Source organism: Paramormyrops kingsleyae, chromosome 23 (assembly GCF_048594095.1).
Source record: "Paramormyrops kingsleyae isolate MSU_618 chromosome 23, PKINGS_0.4, whole genome shotgun sequence".
NCBI lineage: Eukaryota > Metazoa > Chordata > Actinopteri > Osteoglossiformes > Mormyridae > Paramormyrops > Paramormyrops kingsleyae.
In genome coordinates this window covers 17,860,849-17,885,367 of record NC_132819.1, presented here as the reverse complement: position 1 = coordinate 17,885,367, position 24,519 = coordinate 17,860,849, and the positions used below count along the sequence as shown (strand labels likewise).

The window sequence follows — 24,519 nt, the reverse complement described above, 5'->3', positions numbered from 1 at the left end:
GATCCTCTGAAAATTGAAGTGCTCCTCCACACTTTTGGGATCGGAACAAATTCTTTTGCCATTAATGCTGATGTGTCTTCTTATCAATTTAAGACAACATTGGTAAGAAATCCCAGAATGCCTGCAGCCGCACTCTCTGGTCCCTGTTGCAATTACAGGATTCTGCAAACATAATTCAGGCCCGGTAAAATTCAATCAGTCATTCCTTAACACAAAGTGTTCCCAACCTTGAACCAGTAACAGCTTTGGGTGAGATGGTGGGAGTTTATAAACTAGACGGTATTAAATTATTTTCTTGCTCCTTGTTTTAAGAAAATTTAGCCCCACTATCAGTCGTGCTACGCTCCGTGGGATCTGATGAAATTTGAACATAGAATGCTGAGAATATATTTGTACGTACATCGGTTTGCCGACGTGCCACCGGAATGTGGAGGCATAATTAAAGGGGATTTACTGCTGGAGATGTGTGCGTGTGTGTGTGTCTGTGAGTGATTATGTTTATATTACATTGTGGGGACCAAATGTCCATCGAAATGTTATAAAAATCTGTTATTTTGACGTTGGGGCCATTTTTCAGGTTCCCACAAAGATCTGTGAATGCAATCAAAAACTAAAAATGGCAGAAGTCTTGTATTTTGTTTGGTTACTTATGGTTAACGTTAGGGCTGGGTAGGGGTTACGGTCATCATTTTTGGATGTTGGTTTTCTCCATAGAAATGAATGGAGAGTCCCCACAACGATATAATTAGAAACCTGTGTGTGTGTGTGTGTATATATATATATACACACACACACATATATATATATACATATACACACAAATATATCAGCACATTAAAAAGTTCTCAAACAGAGATCCTTTCCTTTCTACAGTTTATTTCCTGAATGACAATAGTAAGACATGGATACATGCTGTCCTTTTGTACCTGTAGGGCTGTATATGAAACACAAACATCAGCAGTATAAGGTACGCTGAGATTAAAACGTTGCAATTCATCACTCTTGTTGTCAGCTATCATTTTTCCCTAAAGAATGAATTTTTTTTCATGTCTCCATTTTTCAGGAGCTTCAAACTTGAAGCATTCAATCTAAAACATTGCTGAGTTTGACCGTAACGCAATAGCATTGAGGAGTTCCTCCAAATATCGCGGCGCCGATGCAGAATCCTGAATTAAACACGATCTGGCGTTAAATTCAAAGCGTGCATCTGAGTTTTTTTTTTTTTTTACTTTTCTATTTACCGTGTACTCCTGACCCCTTGTAAGAAAAGCAGCAGAGTAAGACTCGAGGAGTAACATGCCCATACATCAGATATCACAGGGACATTTGTAAGACACAGAGGAAGCCTGCTGGCTGGGGCTGAGGTTGGTTTTGGGCCTGGCAGGCGCTGATAGGCCTCTGAGCAGCAGGCCGGATGCAGAGTGCCGGAGATCAGCTGCGTCGTACAAGCTTAGCCTGCTGGAAATTTCGCCGCTGGTATCGACTGCAACTAATTGATGTGATTCACTAACCAGTATATACACTGGTGGGCAGTGCAGATGCCGCGGATCGGGAATTGTATCTGTATAACAACGTATGTGACGAATGTCGATTCTTGAGAATGAAGGGAGCGGATGACATGTCTTAACGCCCATTCCGATATCCCAGTGAATCCACCTGGAAAGTCACACTGGGATTTCTCTGGGTTTTTATCAAAAGTGACAACAGTCACTTATTTCCCAGCAACAGCGGGGGGTCAAAGCGCGCTCGGTTCATTAGCATATCAACGGCACCCCTCTCAGTATTAATCGCTGTTCCGCCACGTCATTTATTAATGACAAATGACTGTTGGCGGGGGGGGGGGTGCGGTTTCAGAGTGATCCTCAACCACCGCAGTTATTCAGAGCTACATAATAGCTACTTTCTTCTGGTTAGGGCCTTCTGATGGTTGTATTTATCATATTAGCCTGTGGCGCTTTGTATTATGTACCAACAGACACACCGGTACATCACATCTTCTGCAAAGTCTATTCTCACAAAGACTCGATGAAGGTCTGGTAGAATATGATTGCGTAACTGTTGCGCTGATTACATCGTGCCTCGTTTTATTCATTGTGAAAGTGAGAATGAATACCAAGTCATTTATTTTGGGCTCATTGTTTTCAATTTGCGAGCAACTAAAGACGGAAATGCGTTTAACATTTCAATTATTCCAGCTCAGACCTTTCGTGCGTTGGACGTTATGAATTATACAGAAATCAGCATGAAGACATCATTCTCATGTCGTTTTCATCAAATTGTGCTTATTCTCCCATCCATGGCAGAAAGGCTTCAACAATAGTGATCAAATCCACTCAATTTGTCGATGTAGAATAAAGCTATTCAAATCACAGCCCTCAAGATCCAAGCATTGCTGATTTTCCAGCCTTCCCTTACCTGTGAGAGGTGTGAAACCTCTGTGGCCAATCAGAATCAGTTATCATTAAATTTACTACTCGGGAGAACTGAAAACAAGGCCTGGATTTGGAATCGAGGGCCAGATTTGAAGAAACCTCATGCAGAGCTTTGAAATTTTTAGAGATGCACTCATTTGGCCTGTATCACAGAGAGACACAGACCAAACACGTTTGGTTTATTAAACACTTTGAGGAGCCCCACAATCCGGGTGCTAGGAACAAGGCTGATGTCATAGTCAATTGTGGATGTTCCATCTCATGGGAGCCCAGGTAACCGCGGTGAGCAGGTATTTCTGTCACTTATACAAAGCCAGGCAATAAAAATCATCATAGCGGTAAACTTTGTGGAGTTTTAGTGAGCCATGAGCTCTGAGTTTGCACAAAGTGCATTATCATCTAAGGTGACTGTGGGGGAAAAGGCATGACTCTGCAGAAAACAACACACTTAGAGAGGAAGAGAAAAAATGAGGCCATTTAGACACTTCTGTCCACCATACAGGCTGTCACTCTTACAGATGTTGTTACTGGAATGTTCTCACTGGAGATCCCCATCTCATTAGTCTGCTCGCAGTGGCCAGGCTCTTTAGTTCTCGTGCACCATTTCAGTCCCTCGGACACTAAACCCTCCATCCGTGATGCAGTACCGTGTCACACCACGGCAGGTGAGGCTTAACACGTCTCTGTCGTGCTCCTGGGTGAGTCGCATTCCGCGGGACGCAAACCGCTCAGCTTCTCCCCGTTATTCGATCTGCCACCAGAGGATGGATTTCACAATGCACCTTAAATTGTTAAGCCTCACCTCTCCCAAGACCTGACTTAAATGCATTTCATCCATGTGTTTGCAGGACGGCTCATTTTTACGCCCATCGCGTGACGACATCCAATATGTGTCTTGAAATACCTTATGCAGGTGTCCAGGATGACTTAATGCCTGTTAAATGCATTACATGATTAATGTACATCTGCTATATGTCGTTATACATCCCTTATAAGAACTGGACATGGGGTTGGAAGATGGATGGATGTACGGACGGATGGACAGACAGATGGATTTCAGTGCCATGCTATGTTCTGTTTTCTTATCTATTGTCATATGATGCTGGACTTATGATTTGCATATATAGCCACAATCCACTGTACATGGTGAAAATATTCACTTCATTTTAAGACACTAAATAGCAATAAAAAAAGCATAATTTGTATGCCAAGAATGTTCTGCTCGCTAAAATGGATGTTAGCAGTAAATATGCGTTACTGTTAGGCTTTGCACACTCTATCAGACGTTCTTATTAAAAGAAGCACACACCTAAGCAGATTATGTGCACAACTCCTAGACAGAGATTCTCTGAGGTTTTAAGATGATTAGGCAAGGAATACGGTGACTATACACGCAAACAGGCCCACAAAACAGTCGCCTCAAAGTACATCAAATCTCAGGCATCATCTTACAAAAGGAACGATTATTTACCAAAACAAGGCTCACAAAAACACTCAGAATTCCAAACTCTTTGTGTGTGTTTTTCATCTGCTCCAGAAACATCTGCTTAAATCTATGTTTTTCAGGTTCTGTTTTCATGCTACTGACTCTGACATGGTGACATTTGTCCTGCTTATTGTCACCTCCACAGAACATGCTGGAACACCACAAAAGGGAAGGTAGGCTGTTAGGCAGCCTCAACAGGCAATTGAGCTTTTCCTTTTCCGGAACTTTTACTCTTGTTCTGGATATATAATGTTTTGTTTTGTTGTTTTTTTTTTAATTCGATGGAAGCAATTTTTCTTGCTTGCCTGACAGCCCAAAGGGCACCTGAAAAGGAGGCTGCGTGAAAATACAGACGGAGACAGAGTCAAGAAATGTTCAGTGAGGTGAATTGGTGTGTGACTGCCCTGTGACCGACTGGCGTCCCGTCCAGGGGGTCCCCTGCCGTGTTCTCCCTGGGAGAAGTGGTGATGAATGATGGATGGATGAATTTAGAGGAAAAGCCCAGCATAAGAGCCCACGTTTGATGAAAGTTTGCAAAATGTATTTGTCTTGAATTATCAATTATTAGCCTAGGGTGTAGCATTTAAGTTATTTATGTAGCTGTGTGAAACTATAAAGTGCACGCCACACATCATTATATATAAAAATGTTAATTAGCAGGGAAAACCTACGTAGGTAATTATCTTGATCTACAGTACCTTTGATTAAAGCATTGTAACCGAGTCCTGGAAATGAACTGAGAAGCACATGGGCAGATTCTTTAAATGTGTGAAATGAACCACAGGGGTTTGTCTGATGTGACAAAGTCGGTATATTTTAAAAGCATTCAGCTGCTGGCGCTGCTCTCTCCACGAGTCGGGCCTAAGCTTCCCTAACCTACAGTGCAAGAGATCCATACAGATATTCAGAAATGCCAGTCTGCTGCTTACAGTTTGAACTCAAGGGGGGCATATTTCCGTTAACCCATGTGCAGTGGTTTTTCAGCCAGTCAACTTTATAGCTATGTTTCAACACTTACCTGATCACACCTGATCACCCGATATGCAAATGGTAGGCTCAGAACCAATCGCATCTAGAATTCCCAATGAGTCATAAACAAAAGGCATTGTGGGAATTGAAGTACTACTATGACCTCAGTAGAGGTCTATCATACCATCCATCCATCCCCTACACTGACTCTTTTCAAACAAATTGGCATTATAAAAATTTATAAGGTATTTATTTTTACCTATTCAATGCTTTTTAAAAGACATTTAATTTAAAATGCCTGCGAATGGACTCATGCGATTCAGTCTACTGACACAAGCAGGAGAAAAAAACCAAGTAAACAGAGCGGCATGGTTCTCATAGTTTAAGGCCGGCATTATGGGAGATCACAAGCCAACTGAGAGCGATTGATGGCAGCCGCTGTATAATTAGCATCATCCTAGTTGTCTCCAAGGCCAACGTTTGCTGTGTCGACCACGTAAAATAAAAACCATTCAAACGCCATATACCCATGGAAATTCCCACGTTTATAGTGAAATGTGTCAGTGCTGAAAATCTCATCGGCACACATCAGTGTAATGGTGCAAGGTGACCAAGCCCACTTAACGTTAAAAAACTTCTGCAAAGAAAACAAGAAGAATTAATCAACAATTGCTTTACGATTTATTTTACAATTAGGAAAAAGGAAAAAAAAAGGTCTGAGCGAGCCAACGTTTTTTTTCTTACAATATTAATCATAAAACATTGAAATGTATAATCCATTGTGCATTGCCCCCACCCCCCACCCCCACCCCACATAGAATCATGCATCAAAACAGATGCACGCATATTTAAATGCATTTCTGTAAACCAGGCTTGAGGACCTACTTTTTATTGGAAACAAAAAGGACATCTTGTGGCTCTATAGTATATATTTATATACATCGTTTGTTTTCTTTTCTATATATAAAATGACAATATAAAAGGTAAGGAATGCACACAGTACAAAGGGTGCTGAGCTGTTGCAAATGGCAAGATATGTCAGATGTAGTTTTAGACAATGCGATTGATCATTTATATATTTATATATTTATATATATTTATGTATATAATAATGATTCTCAATTTTGATTTTACAGGTTGAAACTGAAGCAGCACACTATAGAAAGATAAATGTGTACCAAAGCATATATTTGCAAATTACTATAAAGGGATAATTTACAGTGAAATTAAAATGACATATATTAAAAACAAAACTTGCATACTAGTCCTTCTTGAAGTCACTGTACTGAGCCAAAATGCATATTATCCTTTTCTTTCTACAATGTTAATGTGTCTTTTTCATAATATAGTACACATAAAAGCTCAAAACTGAATGGAATTGAAATGTAACAGAATACCAATAAATTCAGTCAAGTCTGAAGCTAAAATTAACAATAATCATTACAAGCGATCATCTGAATTGAAGCGATTCGCATTGAACAAAGGCTTTTTACAAAATAAAACATTACACTTCTTAAAGTGCAGAAATGCTACTTCAGTCTTCATGAAAAAGGCTCACCCAAGCTCTTCCTGTGTACAGCTCATTTTAGAGTCTTCACATCACTTATTTTACACATCTCTCCATGTTTGCCTTGGAAACTGTTATTTTTGAAGAGCATGAAAAAAGAAAAATGAGTGTGAAATTCACAAATTACATGCACGATTTGGACAAAACATCATATAAATACATTACAAAGTAAGTGTTAGAAATCAAAGGAGAATGAAAAAAAAATGAAAGAGGATGTGTGGTCCAGTTAGGCAGTTTCACAACCAAAGAAAGACTGATTTCAGAGGCTCAGCTCGGGCCCAGTGCAGTACTGTGATTTAGTGCAACGATTCAATCAGTCATACGCAGCCACTCCACCCCAGTTCTTAGAGTTTCTCCAGCTTTTCTAGTTCAGTGACATAGATCACATGGTCCTCCGGGGACTTGCCGTGGGTTTTGCTGAGATGCAGTTTGACTGCGTGCTTGCTGACAAAAGTCCGATTGCACAGCTTGCACTGGAATATGGAGCCACTGTCATCCTCGGTCAGGCCAAGGACACCAAAGGACTTGTCGCTTATGACTTTAGAAACCGCCTGTTGCTCCCTAATGAGGTCTATGGACAGTTTGGAGAGGTCCTTCAGGCTGAACCCTAAATGTGATTCTAAGTGGTTAATGTAGGTGGAGGGAGTTCTGAACTGCGATGCACAGTCGTTGCACAGGAATACCGGCTGACCGGAGTCAATATTCTTCAGGAACTTGGTCCCACCTGTCCGCCTCAGCTGATACTTTACATTAGCCAGCCAATGAGAAATAGTTGTCATGGATAGGCCTGTGAATTTGCAGATGTGCACTCTCTCCTGAGGTCCCAGGTCAGTCATGATGAACTTGCCCTCTGGGGTCTCCCGCAGGCTGGAGGCAAACTGGGCTTGCAAGATGAGGAGGTGTTGGGGGTTCCAGTTCGACTGTCTACCTTTCCTCTTCTGGACGGGGGACAGCTCGTCTAGACCATCCTCAAAGGTGCTGCCTTCAGCGTCTGACCTCTCAGAGACGGAGGAGGGGGTGGAGGACTTTGGCGTCAGGCGGCCAGTAAGGTTCTTTACCATATCGGAGATGTCCATCAGTGCATTCTCCCTCAAAGGCGATGAAATGGATTCAGAGACACTTGAGAGAATTGGCCTGCTGCTGCTCCCGTTGTTGCTATTGCTGCTGTTGATCGTGGGTGCTGTGGAGGAACTGTTGATAGTTGTACTGTTGCTGCTTTTGGACTTTGTCAAGTCCATGGGCTGCTCATCGTTCTCATAATAATATCGGTTAATGGATTCTGTTGGCTTAACCTGAGTTGGATTATAGATTGGCTTTTCCGTCATGCTGTTGCTGATCTTGTACAACATTGCCAGAGGGTCTAACAGGGGGCTGACAGGTTTTAACGCCTTGCCTAAGTGAGTGTTCATTATGGACTGCAAGGCGCTGAGAGGGTTGACAAAAGGCTGTTCTGGTGAATGGTCTGTGATGATCCCCAAGGTGTTACAACCATTGCTTACTGAGGATTTGAGTCCATCGATGCCATTCTTCAGAGCATTATCAACCGGACTATCCTTGGGCTCTCGCTTGCTGACGGGTTCCAGTTCAATGTTAGCACTGCCATTCCTAGTCGGCTTGACGCTGAGGTCATCAGGCTTGGGTGACTCCTTCTTCTCCTTCACGATTGGCAGGGGAGACTTTGCAGAGACAGGCTTGCATTTGTCGGAGGTCTTGTCTTCCTTCTTCACTGAGATTTTCCCTGTGACCTTTTCAACCAACTCCTCCATGGCTGAGACATTGCTTCTGTGGTGGGGTGGAGGGGAAGGACTGTCAGGGGTGTGGATGGCAGTACTCAGGTCAGATGACAGAGATTTCATACTGCTGTTGAAGGAAGGCTGCACCTGGACACTCTGCACGACTGGCAGGGAGGATTTCACAGAGCCCTGGAGCTGATAAGCCGCATGGATGCTGGGATATCCACCCCAAGTAGGTGTGCCGGTCTGGGCCTTGCTGATTGCACTCGACACGGTGTTTTCAAGGGACTTCAGTATATCAATTCCTCCTTTGGGAGTCTCCTCCAAATCTTCCTCTCTGAGATACTTATAAGAAGGGTTTGTCTCAGTCTTCTCGCTAGGGTCCTCTTTTTCCTCTTTGATCACTTTTTCAGGTATACATACCTCCATTTTCTCTTCTTCTGCTTCCTTCTTGTCCTCAGAACCAGAGGAGTGTATGGGAGAATCTGGCTGGGACTTAATACTAGAGATGGGTAGTCTGGTTGTGGTGGGTGGCAGAGGGATGGACTGTATCTTTTCCTCTATCACCGGGTCGAAAACCAGTTGCTTTCCCTTCTTTGAAGCAGAGTTAGTCACTTTGAGAAAATGTCCAGTGACCATCATATGGGCAGTCAGCTGCTGCAGTGTGTCATGTGAGCTTCCACACTCCATACACTTCAGTATCTGGGCTTTACGTGCCTCAAACTGCCAGGTATAACTGGCCCCGTTCTGATAGCCGTAGCGATTATTAGCAGTCACATAAGGGTTTGCCACCTTGGGGTCTTTTGTAGTGTCACCTAATGGGATTCCGGGTGTGCTGCTGATAGATTCTGGGGAGCAGGGGGAAACCAATTCCTGAAAGGCTCGCTTTTTGGTAGAGGGAACCAGCTTGGAGGCCAGCGCTGGCATGGGTTCTTTGAGAGGCACTTTCTGGTAGTGTTTTGTTTTGATCATGTGGACGCTCAGGTCTTGCAGAGACTCAAACGAGTGGCCACAGTACATGCACTTCAGCACCTTCTGGGCATCCTCCTTCCCCTCCATCTCCATCAGTGACCGCTTCCTAGGCTTGGACCATTTCTTGCCATGGTCGTCCTCTTTGTCCTTGTTGTCGTCTCGGTAGTGGCCGGTCTCATTCATGTGGACGGTGAGACCCACCAGTGTGTCATAGGCTGCACTACAGTCCTTGCAGCGAAACTTGCTGGCCCCGGTGAACACTGGGCCATACAGCTTGTTATTCTGCCGGTATAGCTGCACGGTGCTGAAGAGGCTTGGCTCAGGGAGAAGGTGGTAAGGGGTATGCTGCAGGGTTTTGGCCAGAGCAGCTTGGTGCCAGTCATAGGTCACGCCCCCACCATTGCTCGAGCTGCTGTTGCCTCCAATGCTGCTGCTGCTGCTGGTAGAGGTGGAGGTGCTCGTGTTGGTGTGGACATTGGTGGTGGGGCCACTGCTACTGCTGATGGCACCGGCAGTGCTGCTCTCGACAAGGCTGTTGATGATGTTGCTGCTCCCATTACGGGTGCTTGTTGCCCCTCCCCCGCCCCCGGTGGCCTGCTTGCTTTTCATAATGTCCATGGTGATGCTGGACCAGGTGCTGTCTGAGATCAGGTTTGCATAGACGGCTTTCATCTGCGCCAGGCTGTCCTGCAGTGTGAGGTCACTGTCCGTAACCCCAGCATCCTCCTTGTCCTGACCCTCCTTGGAGGAGGTGCTTCTGAAGTCTGCCAGCTGATCACTGGTGTCGCTGAGTGGCGAGCCGTACCCCGCATCCGGGTTCGTGGTGTTACTGAGGGGGGAGTTCTGGTAGCTGGGCTGCTCCTTGCCCTCTTCCTCCTCGTTGCAGAGGAACTCGCCATCCTGGCCATCTAGGGACAGGCCGTCATCCTGCAGGTGCTCGTCATCGATCTTGGCTGCCTTGAGCTCATCCTCAGGCACGTAAGCTGAAACATACAAAAGAAATGCAGGGAATAGGTGAGAAAAGCAAAAAATAAAACAGAAAGACATGATTTCGTTGGGATACGGACCTCTGCTTAGTGTATGTGTACATGTGTACACATGTGGGATGTGAGGAGACTAACAGTAATGGTCTGTTTGTGCAGTTAATGATTCTAAAGAATTGTTTGTCAATAGTCCTGGCAGGGGGACACAGGATTGCAATTATAAAGCAGCAAATATCCATATGTTGACTATGACAGATAGCTTTGTTTCCCATTCTGGTGAAGGGTCCTATTGGACTTCACAGCTCAGCAAGGGCAGAGGAGACCCAGAGCATGCTCCCATCAAACACAACGTTGTGGGTAAGAGAAACCGTTTTTGCCATAGACCAAAAATGTTGTTTATGATGTTAACTTCCTTTAGTTATTTCCATGGGAACGGGATAATTCTGATAATACAAACAGCACTGCAGCATTTGTGCACAATAGAGGGCACATTCTCACAATGCAAGGAAAGGTGTCAAAAACAATCACATTGTCTACGGTGTTTGGCGTCTGGGTGGGAGAAATGCAGGAGGCAGACATGCAACAGCACACCATGGATGCAACTCCTCAAAAGAGTTAAACATCTGAAATGAATTATGAATTACCCCTCAACCAAAACGCCATACAATATTAATGCTAAGTGTTTCTTATCGGGCTTTTCACCTGCCTACCCCTCCCCCCCCCTCCCCCCAGGCGTGGGCACGGACATGTTCTCGAAGTCATACGTGTACTGATGCAATTATCTGGTCAGCTGCTCTGCATGCATGCAGATGCCCGCCATTAAATTGCAAGTGATGCAAGTGAGATGCAAGAGAACGAAAAGACTAGAGAAAGGGATGGCTTCGCGATATCCCCCCCCCAGGCTCGGCCACCGAAGAGACACTGTGGGGCCAAGCAAAATGCCTCGTTATTCCAATAACACCAAGTGTCCACAGCGTTTATTCCTATTTATTATTTACTTATAATGCTGACCAGTCAAATTAGGTTTCAAATACAGGGAATTAAGCTTGCATTCAAGGGAAAGTATTTCCCTTTTGGGTGCCTTTTTTTATTGAACAAAGAAGAGAGGTTTTCTGGAAAACCAGGAACGGTGCACAGGAAGGGCACACAGATTCAAACTCCTGTTGTGAATCTTGCCGAACCACGCAAACCGCCCCATTCTTCACGGTACCCGGCCACCATGTCACAGCCCTTCCCCTCGGTCGGCCCGAAAGGCCCGGCAAATAATCAGCGGGGAAGCGGGATGCCACAGCCCCACGGGGGAAGTTCTCCCGGTGCGTCGAGCCGAAACTTAAGATGAGATTACGTGTCATGCTGTCACGGTCCATGCTGCGCTAAACCTTGACACGTCAGACGATCGACTGTCGACGGGACGAAGTGAGAGGATCCGAGGAGTGCCCCTCCCGAAGACTGTCTGTGATCTGCGTTCGCTAGCCCCTCCTGTCCTGCTATCCCGTCTGCCAGGGCCAGCCATTTTTGTCTAACGTCACACGTGGCCTCCTCTCTCCTCACTGACCAAAAAAAACGGTTACGAACCCGTTTCAGAAAAAGACTTTATCATCGTTTTAAAAATGACCAGCACTGCCTGTTAAGCAAGGGCCTTTTTTTTTTTTTTTTTATCAAACAACAATAATAATAATTAGCTAGGCTTTCGTTTTAGAGGAGCATTTTAATGAGAAGCCAGAGGCGTTCTGTCAATTCCCCACAACACTCACTCCGGATTTCATTAATTCCCCCGATCGGAAACGCCTCACTGCTAAAGTCGACCCATACAGGGTTAAATTCTAAATCCAGTAAGACCCACCCCATGCTTCCGGAAGTTTCTCGGGGAGATGCACTAGATCCGCTGACACAACAGCGCCGGGGAGAGGGAAGCAATAAAACCGGACCACACAACGCCTTCTGAGCAGAACTACAGAGCTGGTGCCTCAGATCTTATTGCTCGCAGAAATACAATCAGATGGTACAATTAAACACTGATGGAGGGGGGGGGGGAATCACATACCAGCAGACTGAATTTAATACATGTTAATTATTATAGTAACACTACCTGCCAGGAGGGGCAAAAACCACCTACGAAAAAATGTAAATTGTCCCAATTCTGGCGAAAGAAAGGGAGGAGCTTGGGCAGTCAGCCTTAAAAGAGGAACGAGGGCTCGGCCCGGGGTCCGGAGATCCTGCCGCAGCCTCTGCTGGCCAAACAGCTGCCCTGTCACCTTCAAACGGCATGGAGAGCCGCCAGCGCTAATCTGAGGGGACGTTCCACCACGCCTCCACGGGGCCGCAGAGGAAACGGTCAGCCAGTGCTGCAGGGGGGGCGTGCCGGGACCGCGGTGCACGTGCGGGCTTATGGGTCTGTACCTCCCCGCCTCCTCCTCCCCCCCCCCCCCCCCATCGAAACCAGCCCCAAACACATAGGCCTCTTCTTCCAGCACCAGACTGACAATTCTGCCCTTACGCAAATAGATAAGGCGGCAAACTGCTGCCATTTAACCATGTGAGCCTTCTGTTCTTTGTTTAATATTTCATATTATTTTAAAACTGGATTTTTGCATAAATACAAACCAGTTTTAGTCCTGTCATCTTCCTTAATCTTAGAGGTCAGAAAGGACTTCGGCAGGAACTGAAATTGGCAAGCATCTGTTGAAAATTGAATATTTGAAATAATAATTATTGACTGATAACTTTATTTCTGCAATAGTATTTTATTGTTCTTTATAGTGTGTCAATCTGCAGCACTTGATGTGTAGGGGTAAGATAGAGGGTATGTGTTTATCTATACATTTATATATAACAATAAAAGATACAGGGTAATAAAGCTCTCTTTGGAAACGTGCTGCGCTGTAAAAGTGAAAAATAAAGCGGCTGGCAGCAGCGGAGTGGTGAAGGGGAGAGAGCAGCTCTGCGTCTCACGTGGAGCCAGTGGCTGTGGCCCCTCTGTGCACAGAGAGGGGCCCCTACTCTGGAGGGACACTCAAAGCTGAGACAAACACGTGTAGAACTAAAGGGCACCGGCCAGCGAATCCTATCCTGTCTTCCGGAAGCGTCTCCCGTCGTTATCCCCATCTCATACCGAGCGGCACTAAACTGGGCTGATATTTCCATTTTTAATTACAGATTGTTGTGACCCAGCCCCTTTAAAGGCTAAATCTGACCCCCCTCTCCAACAGCAGAGGGACAAAGGGCCACCAGTTCCACCTGCCCATCCCTCAGTTATCAGCTTGGCAGCCCAGGGCCGTCCCATCCGAAGCGACAAAGCCAGGACCTCGGACCTTCTCTCACATGTGGGGTGAGACTTTCGCTGTGGTGCACGTTTCAGAATTATTCCAATCATAAGATAATTTCTAAGGCCCAGTATATGAAAACACGCCCCATACGTAGAGACCTACAGGAAAAAATACATATTCAAACAAAAAAACACCTTTTTCTTTGAATATAGCATCTCCTGGATATTTCTTAGGAAAGTCTCTCCTTCAGCGTCCGCCCCTGCCCCCCCCCTCCTTATTTATGACTAGCTGCCAGTTGTTAAATCAATAAAAAATATCTGTCAGACCCATATTGCTTCACCATTTGGCTGGTGTCAGACTTAAATAAACCAGATCAGAGAAGCGGTGAGAGATGGAGCCTGAGCTGGATGAGAGCGGACGAGCCTGCTGCCGCTGACCTGCGCCTCACTTATTTATTTATTTGTCTTTTTTCCGAAGGGGCAATCAGAGCAGTCATTTGCGGCGCTAATGTCCAATTCAGGCGGCCTTCAGTCTCCTGATTTAGGTGCTGAGAGCGGCCGTGGAGCGGCGCAGGCCGCGGAGCCGGGGATAAGCGGCCGTTTTAATGGGAAACTGGCAGTCTTATTTCTCTTCGAGATTCGGTTTGTCACCGCGCCGCCATTACATGCCACTCAGCTTTGATGTCTTCGGACAGGGTTGATCAAAAGATGTCATTTGACCTACACGGCGTGGCAGAAACTTGGAGGAGGCATTGCGGAGGGATACTCCGGCTGTAAATAAAATGACATTATTACTTCCTCTGTCCCATCATGTAGAAAAGCCAATTATGGTAATGCGGAGCATGTCAGAGGCAAACGCGCAGAGTGTTTCTGGGGCGGCTAATGCAGGGCCTTGCCGCTCCTGCCTGCTTACCGGGGCTGCGGGGGTGGGGGGGGGGGGGGGGAGGAGAGTGCAGTCGTAGAAGGTTTAGCAGCCCCCCGGTTTGGAGTCTGACCAGCAACACTTCACAGTACAGGAAGAGGGTAACAAATTTTTTTTTTTTTAAATAAAAGATTACTAAAAGATTTCAGAGGACGTTCGATGTATCTGCCGCTTTCGATGCTTCCGTCTTTCAGCTTTTCTTGTCAGAGCCATGCTACCTGCTTTCCGGTATCTTTTCTGACCTCTGACCCCTGTCATGTGACTTGCGGCTCGCGGCACGTCCCATCGCTGCCGCAGCCGAGGGTCGTCTCGGCGTCTCGCGCGGCCCCTGTCCGTCTTGTCTTGTGGTGAGACCGATTTGCATTTCGCGCGACGCGGCCACGCGATCCTCCCAAATTAATACCGGCTGTACCTCCCCAATCATCCCAGTAAAATAAATAAATAAGCAAATAAATCAGAAGTCTACTCAACCCACTTCAGCTCCCTAGTGGAATAATCTGCCATATGGCACAATACCTCCCAGGCAGAGAAAGGCATTCCTGTTCGCAATACAAATTCATCTTTGAGGCTTAAAATCTTCCATTAATACAAAACCGCTTCTCTGTGCTCAAACCAGGGGGGGCACCGCATGAATACATCTATGCCGGTAGACGGAGCGCATTACCACGGCAACACACCAATACAACAGCCTAGGCCCACAGTGCTGAAAAAAATGAATTAAAAAGTCAGCACACACTGGCACAGGCAGCCTGAACACAGGCAGTGAGGCACCGTTACTGAACACTACTGTACACAGGCAGCTTAGCCGTCACCCCCCCACCCCCTGCGATTCGTGTTACTTGTTCGCCACAAGAAAGAAGAAAAACCTTTTCCTGACAGCATAATGAATAATCTCGTTAGATTTGTCCGAACGAGAAACGCCATGAACAGCACTGCAATACTGACGATAATAATTATTAACGATACTTTAATAAAATGATTAATACAACCATGTAAACTCACAGAGATGCGGGCAAGTGTTTTTGGGATGGCTACCGTATTGGACACCCCAATGTCGCTCAAATCCTCCACCCCCCTCGACCACCACCCCAATCATTTGCATTTGGACATTAACTCACCAGTTAGGTGACAGCAAATTATGTTAATGGACTCTTGAAATGGGTCATATAGACAACGCATTTCACATTAACTTCAAACAATGGCAGGGAGACCTGCGAAAAGGAGGTGTGGGCGGGGGGGAGGGGGGGGGGGAGGCATGGAGATGCCCGTCTCTTCTCGCCATGCCGTCAGAGCAGGAACTTACGTTGTGAACAGCGATGACAAGTGTGGGGACGTGACGCACGGCCAGTTATGACATTCAGAAGTTCCACTGAATTGAAGTAGCATTTAATAGAACTTATTAATAATTAACAGGATTAATTAACCAATTAGCGGCAGGCAAAAGGAACGGCAAATAGCACAGGGCAGTGGAACAGAGTCCCGGACACTGCGTGCGGCACACCCACCCTGGGAGGGGACGACGGAGGCAAGGAGCCGAGGGCACAGCGAGGCAGAGCGCGTGCGGGGGCCCCAAGGTGCCCCAGGACGGCGACGCTAAATTAGCCTGCCCTGAGCCTATAAATATCCACACCATTCTGAAGGACAATCAAGAGAAGGGGAAGAAGCTTGGGGAAAGCTGTGGCTTTTACGCGAAAATCTCAGTTTGACTGCGGCCTTTTCCCTGTCGATGGTCATGCGGGGCAAGGTAACCAGCTGCCATCTTAAGACGTAAATCGCCCAAATAGACGAACTGGAACAGCAATTTTCTGTAATATAGAACAAATGATTACATTCTGCGGTACTGGCTGCATATTTATTGGAATGGGTGAAATAAAAGGGTGACGTGTTAGACTGTTATGCAGTGATCATCTCCCGTTACCGCATGTCACCCTCGGCGCGCAGCGTGCCGGCCATTAGATGCAACGCCACCCCGAGGAACGACTATTCCTCATGACGGTGTTCCTAAAATGGGGGTGGGGGGGACTTTTAACATCGGGGACGTTTTCAAGGCCGAATTAGGTATGAGAAGCAAACCACAGCCACTGGACATCAAAGGACTTTTGTTTTTAATAAAATATAATATATATACTGTCCTTCGTCATCAGACACACTGGTATGGGGCTTGGAGTCACAGCTGGAAACTGCAAACAGTCTTCCCTGTTCCCTAACACCCGCCTCTTCCACCTTGCTAAGCAGGATCTCTTATTTACAGATCAGGCCACAGCGAGTGATCTGGCCACCCAATGCCCGCTTAGGCGGAACCAGGCCTGGGGTGTCTGCCTGTGCGGCCCCCTGGGCGTCACCCCGTGGTGCTGCTGGGAAACGTGACGCGTTAAACGCTTCCCATTGGCTGCCAGCTGTTGGGCCTGACACTCTCCAGGGTTAATTGATTGCACTCGCAGAGATCGATGTTGACCCTCTTTCCACAGGCCTGAAGGCAGAACACACCCCCCCCCCCGTGCCCCCCACCCGTAACACAAGCAAGGATCCCAACAGGAGCCTGCATGTGTGCTTGAGTGCGTCATTTAATCTTAAATGCGCCGTTCGGGTCCCTAAAATAAATCGGATCAATCCAGACTCATTACTATTGAGATCGTATTTCTAGATAACTAGAAGAATATAAATAAAATCCTTCCATTATTTACAGTAAATATATGCAGGAATAATGGCAGAATTATTTAAAAATGCTTTTAAACATGAGCCAGTGCTGTACTGCGTGTTAAAGTTGGCCAAACCCAAAATGAAACCTTAAGCGAATATCCATGCGGAACAGTCTTTGGGGTGTGGGAGTAGGGGTGGGGGTGGGGGGGGGGGGGGGGGGTTACTGAAGTGATGGTTAAATAAAATGCCAACAAATAAGGCCCAATTAGCACAGGTTACTTAATTAACAAACTGTTGAGTTTAGATTAATTTGGAGAGAGCGTTTCAATCTTCACCTTAATAGCATGACAAATAATTACCGATTGTAATTAGTGTTGTAAAGGGGCTGGTGCCGCACTGTTTATACGATGCAGTATGACAGTAAAAAGATTAGCAGCTATTCACGAGAAAATCCTCGGCAAGATCTAATTAGCTAATGACATACTCCTAATTTCCCGGATCTCGCGTGTTTGGGGTCTTGCATTCCAAAAAAAAAAGAGGGGAGAGCAGTTGGAGAGCAGGAGCGTAAGCACCCCTCTGCCCGGCGTGGCGGGGGGAGAGGACGTTAAACGGGGGCATGGATGTCACTCGGGTACGGTGGGGGGGTGTAAGGAAGGGCAGAGAGCTGTTCTCCCGTAGATGGCATCGCGGCAGTCCTAACAGCCATGCGGCAAATTGCCAAGACGAAAGACGGAGCCGGCGATGTCCGAAGGAGTCTTCACACCGAGGGAGAGAAACACCCCCTCCATAGGCGCTACCCACATCATTAGCGAGGAGGAGAACGCACTGACTAGCATCGGCGTAGGTTACGAGAATAGAGGAGACCAGTCTACGGGACTAAGAGACCACAGAAGGACGCCAGGAACACCCTAGATGTAGGAGGGCGTCGGTCTTGGAGAGAAGGGCATCAGTCCCGGAGAGGATGGGGTCCCGCATTGCAGCACTCAGGCCCGACACTCCCAGCCCGCCCATCCGGGATCCGCGGCGGCAGCCAGCTCCGGGCGGCCATCGCCACAGACACAGTCCATAAATCACCTCTCCCCTCTGTCAGCTCCGCAGCCGCACAAAGGCCATTATATCATAAGCACTGCAGCGCACAGCCCATCTGCTCTCTCCTCTTTTTATGTGGGACTGCAGAGATGGGGAGGGGGGGGGCGGGTAAAAATGTACATGGGCCCCTCGCACCCATGATGCAGGACCCCAAGAGAGCCAGGGTCCCCCGTGACAGGACAGGATCCCAGGCTGACTGGAATCGAGTCGCTTTATGGAGAGCAGCAGCAGGGTGTGACTCGACGATGGTTTAGTATCTTAGGAACGACATGGAGGTGCTGGCTGAGTCAACCCCATCTGCAGCCCTTAGGATGCTCTAAACGCGCCCAAAGAGACGTTTCAGTGAACGGCGAGGCCTCGAGCTCCTCTAGGCCACATCCTATCTGAGTGGGCTGCAGTCGCTTACAGTTCTGGAGAAAAGAAGCACGAAAACAAAACTGCAAGTCTGTGCCTCACGTGAAAAATGGCCTCCTGACAGATGACATCATCAGTGCGGCGGGATCGCCCGGCCTAGGCCCGCTGCGACCTCCTGGGCGCCGACCCGCCAGCTAACTCTGCTGCAGGTCCGGCTAACTGCTAACCACAGAGACGGAAAGCGATGCCGATCACGCCGGGAATCGAGGAGAGGCACGGCAGAAGCAGAGCCCCACCATCTCAGGCAGACGCGGAGCCTCGTTAGCCTCACGGTGTTAGCGATACTTAGCCAGCTAATCAGCATTAATTCTTTAAAAATACATGCACATGTGTGCACAGGTTAACGGTATATCACTTCATATTTTCAACATGAATATCTAGGGCTATATTTGCTTTTTAATTTTAAGTTATAATGTGACGTTCACAGAAAAACAAGAAACTGCTTTGTGCCAAAAGGCATAAATCCTCAGTGTGCTGAGCGGGCTGGCAGGCTGGGGGGGGGGGGGGGGGGGGTAGAACCCCTCCTCATTGATTCACCCAGAACGTCACCTGTGTGCAGCTCCTGACAGACAACTTAGCAGCTGAAATCAACACAAATAGCAGCTGGTTCCATTGCCTAGCAACTACGAGTTGATAGATGACCCTAAAGATGGATAATTACCATAAATCACCCTCAGTCAGAGGCTTGGGAGGAGGGGGTGGAGCGGAGAGGGAGAGAGAGAGGGAGAGAGATGAAAAACAAAGAGGCGTCAGGGGTTGTGCTTGCACTAAATGCACCTTGATGACCCCCCCCACCCAACCCCCACCCCGTTTCCCTGAGATGCCAGGGCCTCGCCGTCGTAACCTGACACTCTGGGTGCGTAACGCGGGTCACTCATCCCCCGCTGGAGCTTTTTGCGGCCTGCCTTTCGCCAGACACTCTCTGGGGCAAGGGGTAAACAGTCCATAATATGCTAGCTTAATAGGGAGCAGGCTTCATTACGAGACGGCTGAAGAAGAAGACCAAAGGGACGGTTCCTTCCTTGCAATCGCTGGCTCTTCCTGAGAAAAGCGGGCATCTTGCTTTCTCTGCTGCGTCCCATGCGACCAAAAGAGGCCGCAGGACACCCATGACAGACTGGCACATGACAAGGGGAAGGCTGGGGGGGGGGGGGCAGGCCAGGTGTCAGCCATCACTCGCCTCTCCCTCCATTTTGTTTCTTTCGACGCCTTTCGGCACTGCGCTGTTTTCAGCTCCCCTTTCCTTGTGGCGAGGGAGGGGACAGAAAAGTTTCAGGGCTCCGTTTTGCGAAATCGGGCATTTTGTTCTCAGAAAGACAGAAATGATTCGGAAAATAATTAGATGAAAACGCTGCTGCGTTTCAGGTGGAGAGCTTACACATCTGGGATCAGATTACAGGGAAAAATCACTTTCCTCTTTGCGTAGCTTCAACATTTAATTTAATTGTTGCGGGGGGGGGGGGGGGGGGCAATGAAGGGGAAACCAGGATACCCCCCCACCATAGTCCCTAGTTTATTCTTGTCTTGCCTCTTCCATGCAAAAAACGGCATGATACTCCATCTTCAGCAAGTTATTTATTTACATTCCAATAATTTCAAATTCCTCAGGCAATTACTGCAACCCCCCCCCCCCCCCCCCCCCATGTAATCAAGCACTCTGTCTACTATTTTCCTAATGGACTGCACACAGAAATAGGACCGCGGTACTAGCAGGTTAGATCATAACCCACCTACCCTGGGCATTCATACATCACTGACATTTAAGCGATTCTAATGCTACTCAGAGGTATTGTACAGTAGGCCTCTCGTCATAATGTAAAAGTAATTATTTCCCCACAAGGGTCTCAACACAAAAGGCGGAATGATAAAGCAGAGCGGCGAGAGCGAGGCTTGCATGAGCGTTTGATTCCTACCTCTGCTAAAGTGGGCTGTTAGTCTTTATTGCCACAGATAACCTTGAAAGGTATAAACAGGGAAAATAAGGCAACGCGTGGTGAGCGAAGGGAGCAGAAGAAAAGGGGAAACGGGGCAGGATTTAACGCAGGGGCAGAGTCAGGGAAACAGAGAGGAGCCTAGGGGGGGGGGGGGCGGGGGGCACAGGAGGAAAAGGCGGAGGGACGAAGGGGGCGTTCGGTGAGGCCACGACCTCACCAGGTCGGCCCGGCGGCCAGTCAGCGGCACAATGAGGCATCAATCAACCCTGTCATGTCCTGTCAATCCACCAGCAGCTTGTAACTTGCCACAGGCAGCAAAAAAACAGAACAGAGAGGCCATTCCCAAAGCATGAGGCCTGCTTTAAGTGCCTTTAAACAGTACTCACTTAAAGGATTTATCTGAAGTGGCCACACCGATGTGCAAGTTTTTATAATCATTGTTTCTTATTATACTCAGAAAACAAGGGCGGCTCCCCTATTTACACACACAAGTGCTCACCGTGTACAAAATTATGAAAAAGAAACTTTCCTACACAAAGCTGAAACCTTTAATTATGAGAAGCTGAAAGATCGTTTCATGTCCCTGCTGGAAACGTCACTGTCCCTTCATTGCTATTCTGTCCCTGTGTGCAGCAGAACGTCCCAGATGGGATTTAGAAAGTTACGCCCTGGGAGAATTACGGCTACTGTCAAATTCAGCACTTTGACGAACCGGAAGCGGGCGCCTGATTGAGCTGAGTTCTCCACATCCCAGCGTTATTAATACCATACAGTAAGACAATTTGAAGGTCCGGTATTATCCCAAACATAGCAAACTGTTACATCTCCTACAGTGGGCATATATACTCCCAACACGAGCCTTTAGGGCAACCTGCAGGTTTGTTTGTGTACATTTTTATTTATATATCAAGCAGCACGTCTGGATACCTGGACAGAAGTACAGTTATGGTGATATAAAAGTAAATGACTGACAACTATTTTTTTTTCCTGAAACATTATTTACTTTATAACACACACAAACACACATACATACACAGCAAAGCCAGCACAAGTTAGAGAATATGGGGGGGGGGGGGGATTCAGCATCCAATGAAGGTAGTTTGCCAAGGAGCCAAATGTTTTTTAACAGGCCCCAGCCAGCGTGTAAATGAGCTCACGTTTACAGCGTGACACAAAGAGTGGGAGGCAACCTGAGACCTGCAGAGAAGCTGTTTCAGGTTTTCCCCTCAAAGCCCCAACAGGAGGCTGTCTACAACCCCCCCCGACAACCCCCACAGCGCGCTGACCGGCCAAATGTGCTGTTAAACCTTCTTACAAAAGGCAGTCAGGGCTAACCGTAGGCAAAGGACCCCCCAGTCCGTCCGTCTGTCTGCCTGTCCGCCCTCAGGAAACTTCACGGAGCTGTAAGTTAGCACAGACGACTCAAAAAGTTCCATCCACTTAAGGTCACTTTAAGTCTGGTTCACACCTGGAGAGAAATCGAGTCTCCAAGCCCGAATGAACAGCAGCCGTCATGAAGCTCGCCTGTCAGCTCAAAACGTGTCACATACTTCTATTCCTCAGTGGGTGGGGGGGGGGATACCCCAAACATTTAAATACATGATTCGTATTATTCCTTATAAGTGAGATAATACACATTGGCTAACAAATGTTTGTTTTACATTGTTAATATTTTTAGCTAGAGCCTGAGAAGCATGAACAGGCTTCATAACGGCAGAGGCACCAAAGCTCACAGTGTTTTATGAAATGTGACTTTTGAATAATCCGTTATGTGCAAGTCATCGTGCTGATTTTTAGATAAGAGAAATCCATGGTGATGTACGCCAAAAATAATAAAACCACATGAAGAATATTTGCTGAAATACTTTATTATGGGGTAAAAACATTAAGGAGCACAAAGACCATGAGTCAAATGTCTGCATTTGACATTCTTAAGCTGATTCATTCTTTGGTTTTTCATCAAGAAGAAAGAGTGAAGAGTCTGCCTCTGTCTTATATATTTATAATAATGCACCAGTATGTCCATCCGTCCATCTCTCCATCCGCCCGTCCATCCATCCATCCATCCATCGGTGCATGTTATGTGTGTGTTTTTGGCAAAAAGTACATATAACTTAATAACTACTAGACATAAGTTCCCCATATGGGAAAAAAGAGGAAGGAGGATTAAAATATTACAGGGGCTGAATAAAAAGCCCTCCCCAATATAAAGCCCTCCCCAAGCCATTAAACGCTCACGGCCTTCAAATTACCCCTTCCAAGACAAGCTCTCGTTTACACCTCCTTGTTCCAGGCCCAGGTCTAAATAATATTCACCATGATAAATGACACCATAACTCTGATATCCACAATCAATCTCTGCTTTAAAGACACATCCATCTTGAATAATGTTGATGGGGGATTCGGTAAAATGGAGGAACGTGACTGTTTTGCTGACCTCCTAACGGCTGGGGGGGGGGGGGGGGGGGGGTGTGCTCTGAGTGATGCCTGTCAGCTAGCGTCTCACTGCAAAAATAAATTAGGCTTATGAAGACAAATGAAAAAGGCCGCCGAGGGTAGAGGGAGAGAAAGGGGGGAAGAGAGAACGAGAGGAAGAGTGAGTAAAGGAGCAGACAAAGGAGGAGAGGAGAGGTGTGCATATGGAGGAGAGGGTGTGTGTGTGTGTGAGGTAGGCATGCACAACAGATCAGCTGTAAAAAGCCCTCCCTCCCACTCTCTCTCTCTCTCCCTCTCTCTGCCCCCTCCTTTTTCATTCTTTATTTTCATTACGTGAGAAACGCTGACAGTGACCCGCCGAACTCAGGCCCAGGTGGTGTGGAAGACAGAGGAGCCATCGGCACCATCACTCACTCCCGCCGCATACCAGGCTGAACTATTTCTGACCTGTCTGAGCTATTTTCTCGCAGCAACACAAGATTGAATATGCCCCCCCCCCACCCACCCCCCACACCCCCCCTAATGATGCGGCGGATCTTTTAGTGGAAGGGAAGGGGAAGCGAGTGCGCGTGGAACGCTGTAAGCCCGACCCCACCGAGTCTCTCGTGGGCCACTTTCCCAACCGGCCAGGGGCTTCCTCATTCAGCAGACATACGTCTGCATTTACAGACTCCTCCTGCCTCCCATACCCTCCCCTCACCTCAGACACAGCCTATGCACCCCGCTAAAGTACGAGTATCCTTCCGACCTGGAGGATGCGACTGCTGGACTAAGGAAGCATCTCCAGGGTGACAGGAAGAAGGAAACAAAAAATTAGATGCATATATTCTCATGTAAACACTTATCGTCTCACCTTAAGTACCTACAATGTTCAAAAAATGTCCTTTTAACAACAACCTTAGAATTAAATGAACAAACTGGAATTAAAGTTGGAGTACATAATTTAAAGCATGACGTTCCAAAGGCCTCAGTGTAATAGAACTTTTATTCAGTCATCTTACGTCATTTGCTCCTTTTTTAATTTTTAATGTGCGGGCATCATCCGGGTTAAACGTAAGCGCGGTGGGCAGACGCTTCCGGCACGGTCCGGGACCGAGGAGAGACCCAGGACGGATCCATCCGGACATTCGCAGCAGCACACAGACAGTTAAAAATACAAAAAAAGGATGGGGGGGGGGGTAAGTGAGAGGAGCAGAGCGTTGGTGTTGGGATGACAGAAACATTACAGGCCTTTTTTTTGGCAACAGGCGAGGCAGAAGGGGGTGCGGGGGGGGGGGTTGGGGCGTGTGGAATGAACTCTCTCAGGCTTTGTCATGTACGTTTCCCAAGGCCTGGCCCCTTTGATAAATGACACATGTCATTCTGTCGGCCCGTGACACTGCAGCTGGGAGGCCCGCTGATCTATGGCTGCCCTGGAAAAGGGAATCAACTTTTTTTTTGGCATGGACTGAGTCTGTGCCCTTTATATAAGGATTTAGCATTTTTTGGAGCTGGTCTTTCTCGTCCCCCAATCCCTCCCCACCAAAAACAAAACAACAAAAAAGAAAACGACCAAAACGAGCTGTGCTGTTATATGAAAAATAGCTTTTGCATGTAACACATGCCAAAACAAGACAGATACAGAAAAGGGCTGGTTTTTAAAGCAACAATTTATGACCTACAGAAAAAACGCTGCAT

At 47.1% G+C, this 24,519-nt stretch overlaps 1 protein-coding gene across 1 annotated transcript in view; it reads right to left on the bottom strand.

Annotated features, from left to right (window-relative positions):
* Positions 1–5,703: 5,703 nt before the first annotated feature.
* Positions 5,704–24,519, bottom strand: part of tshz1 (teashirt zinc finger homeobox 1) — a 29,660-nt gene continuing 10,844 nt past the window's right edge. Inside the window, exon 2 of the mRNA XM_023827944.2 lies at positions 5,704–10,142. Coding sequence (XP_023683712.1) covers positions 6,799–10,142 — 3,344 coding nt within the window. The 3' untranslated portion in view covers positions 5,704–6,798. The remainder of the gene's footprint in view (positions 10,143–24,519) is intronic.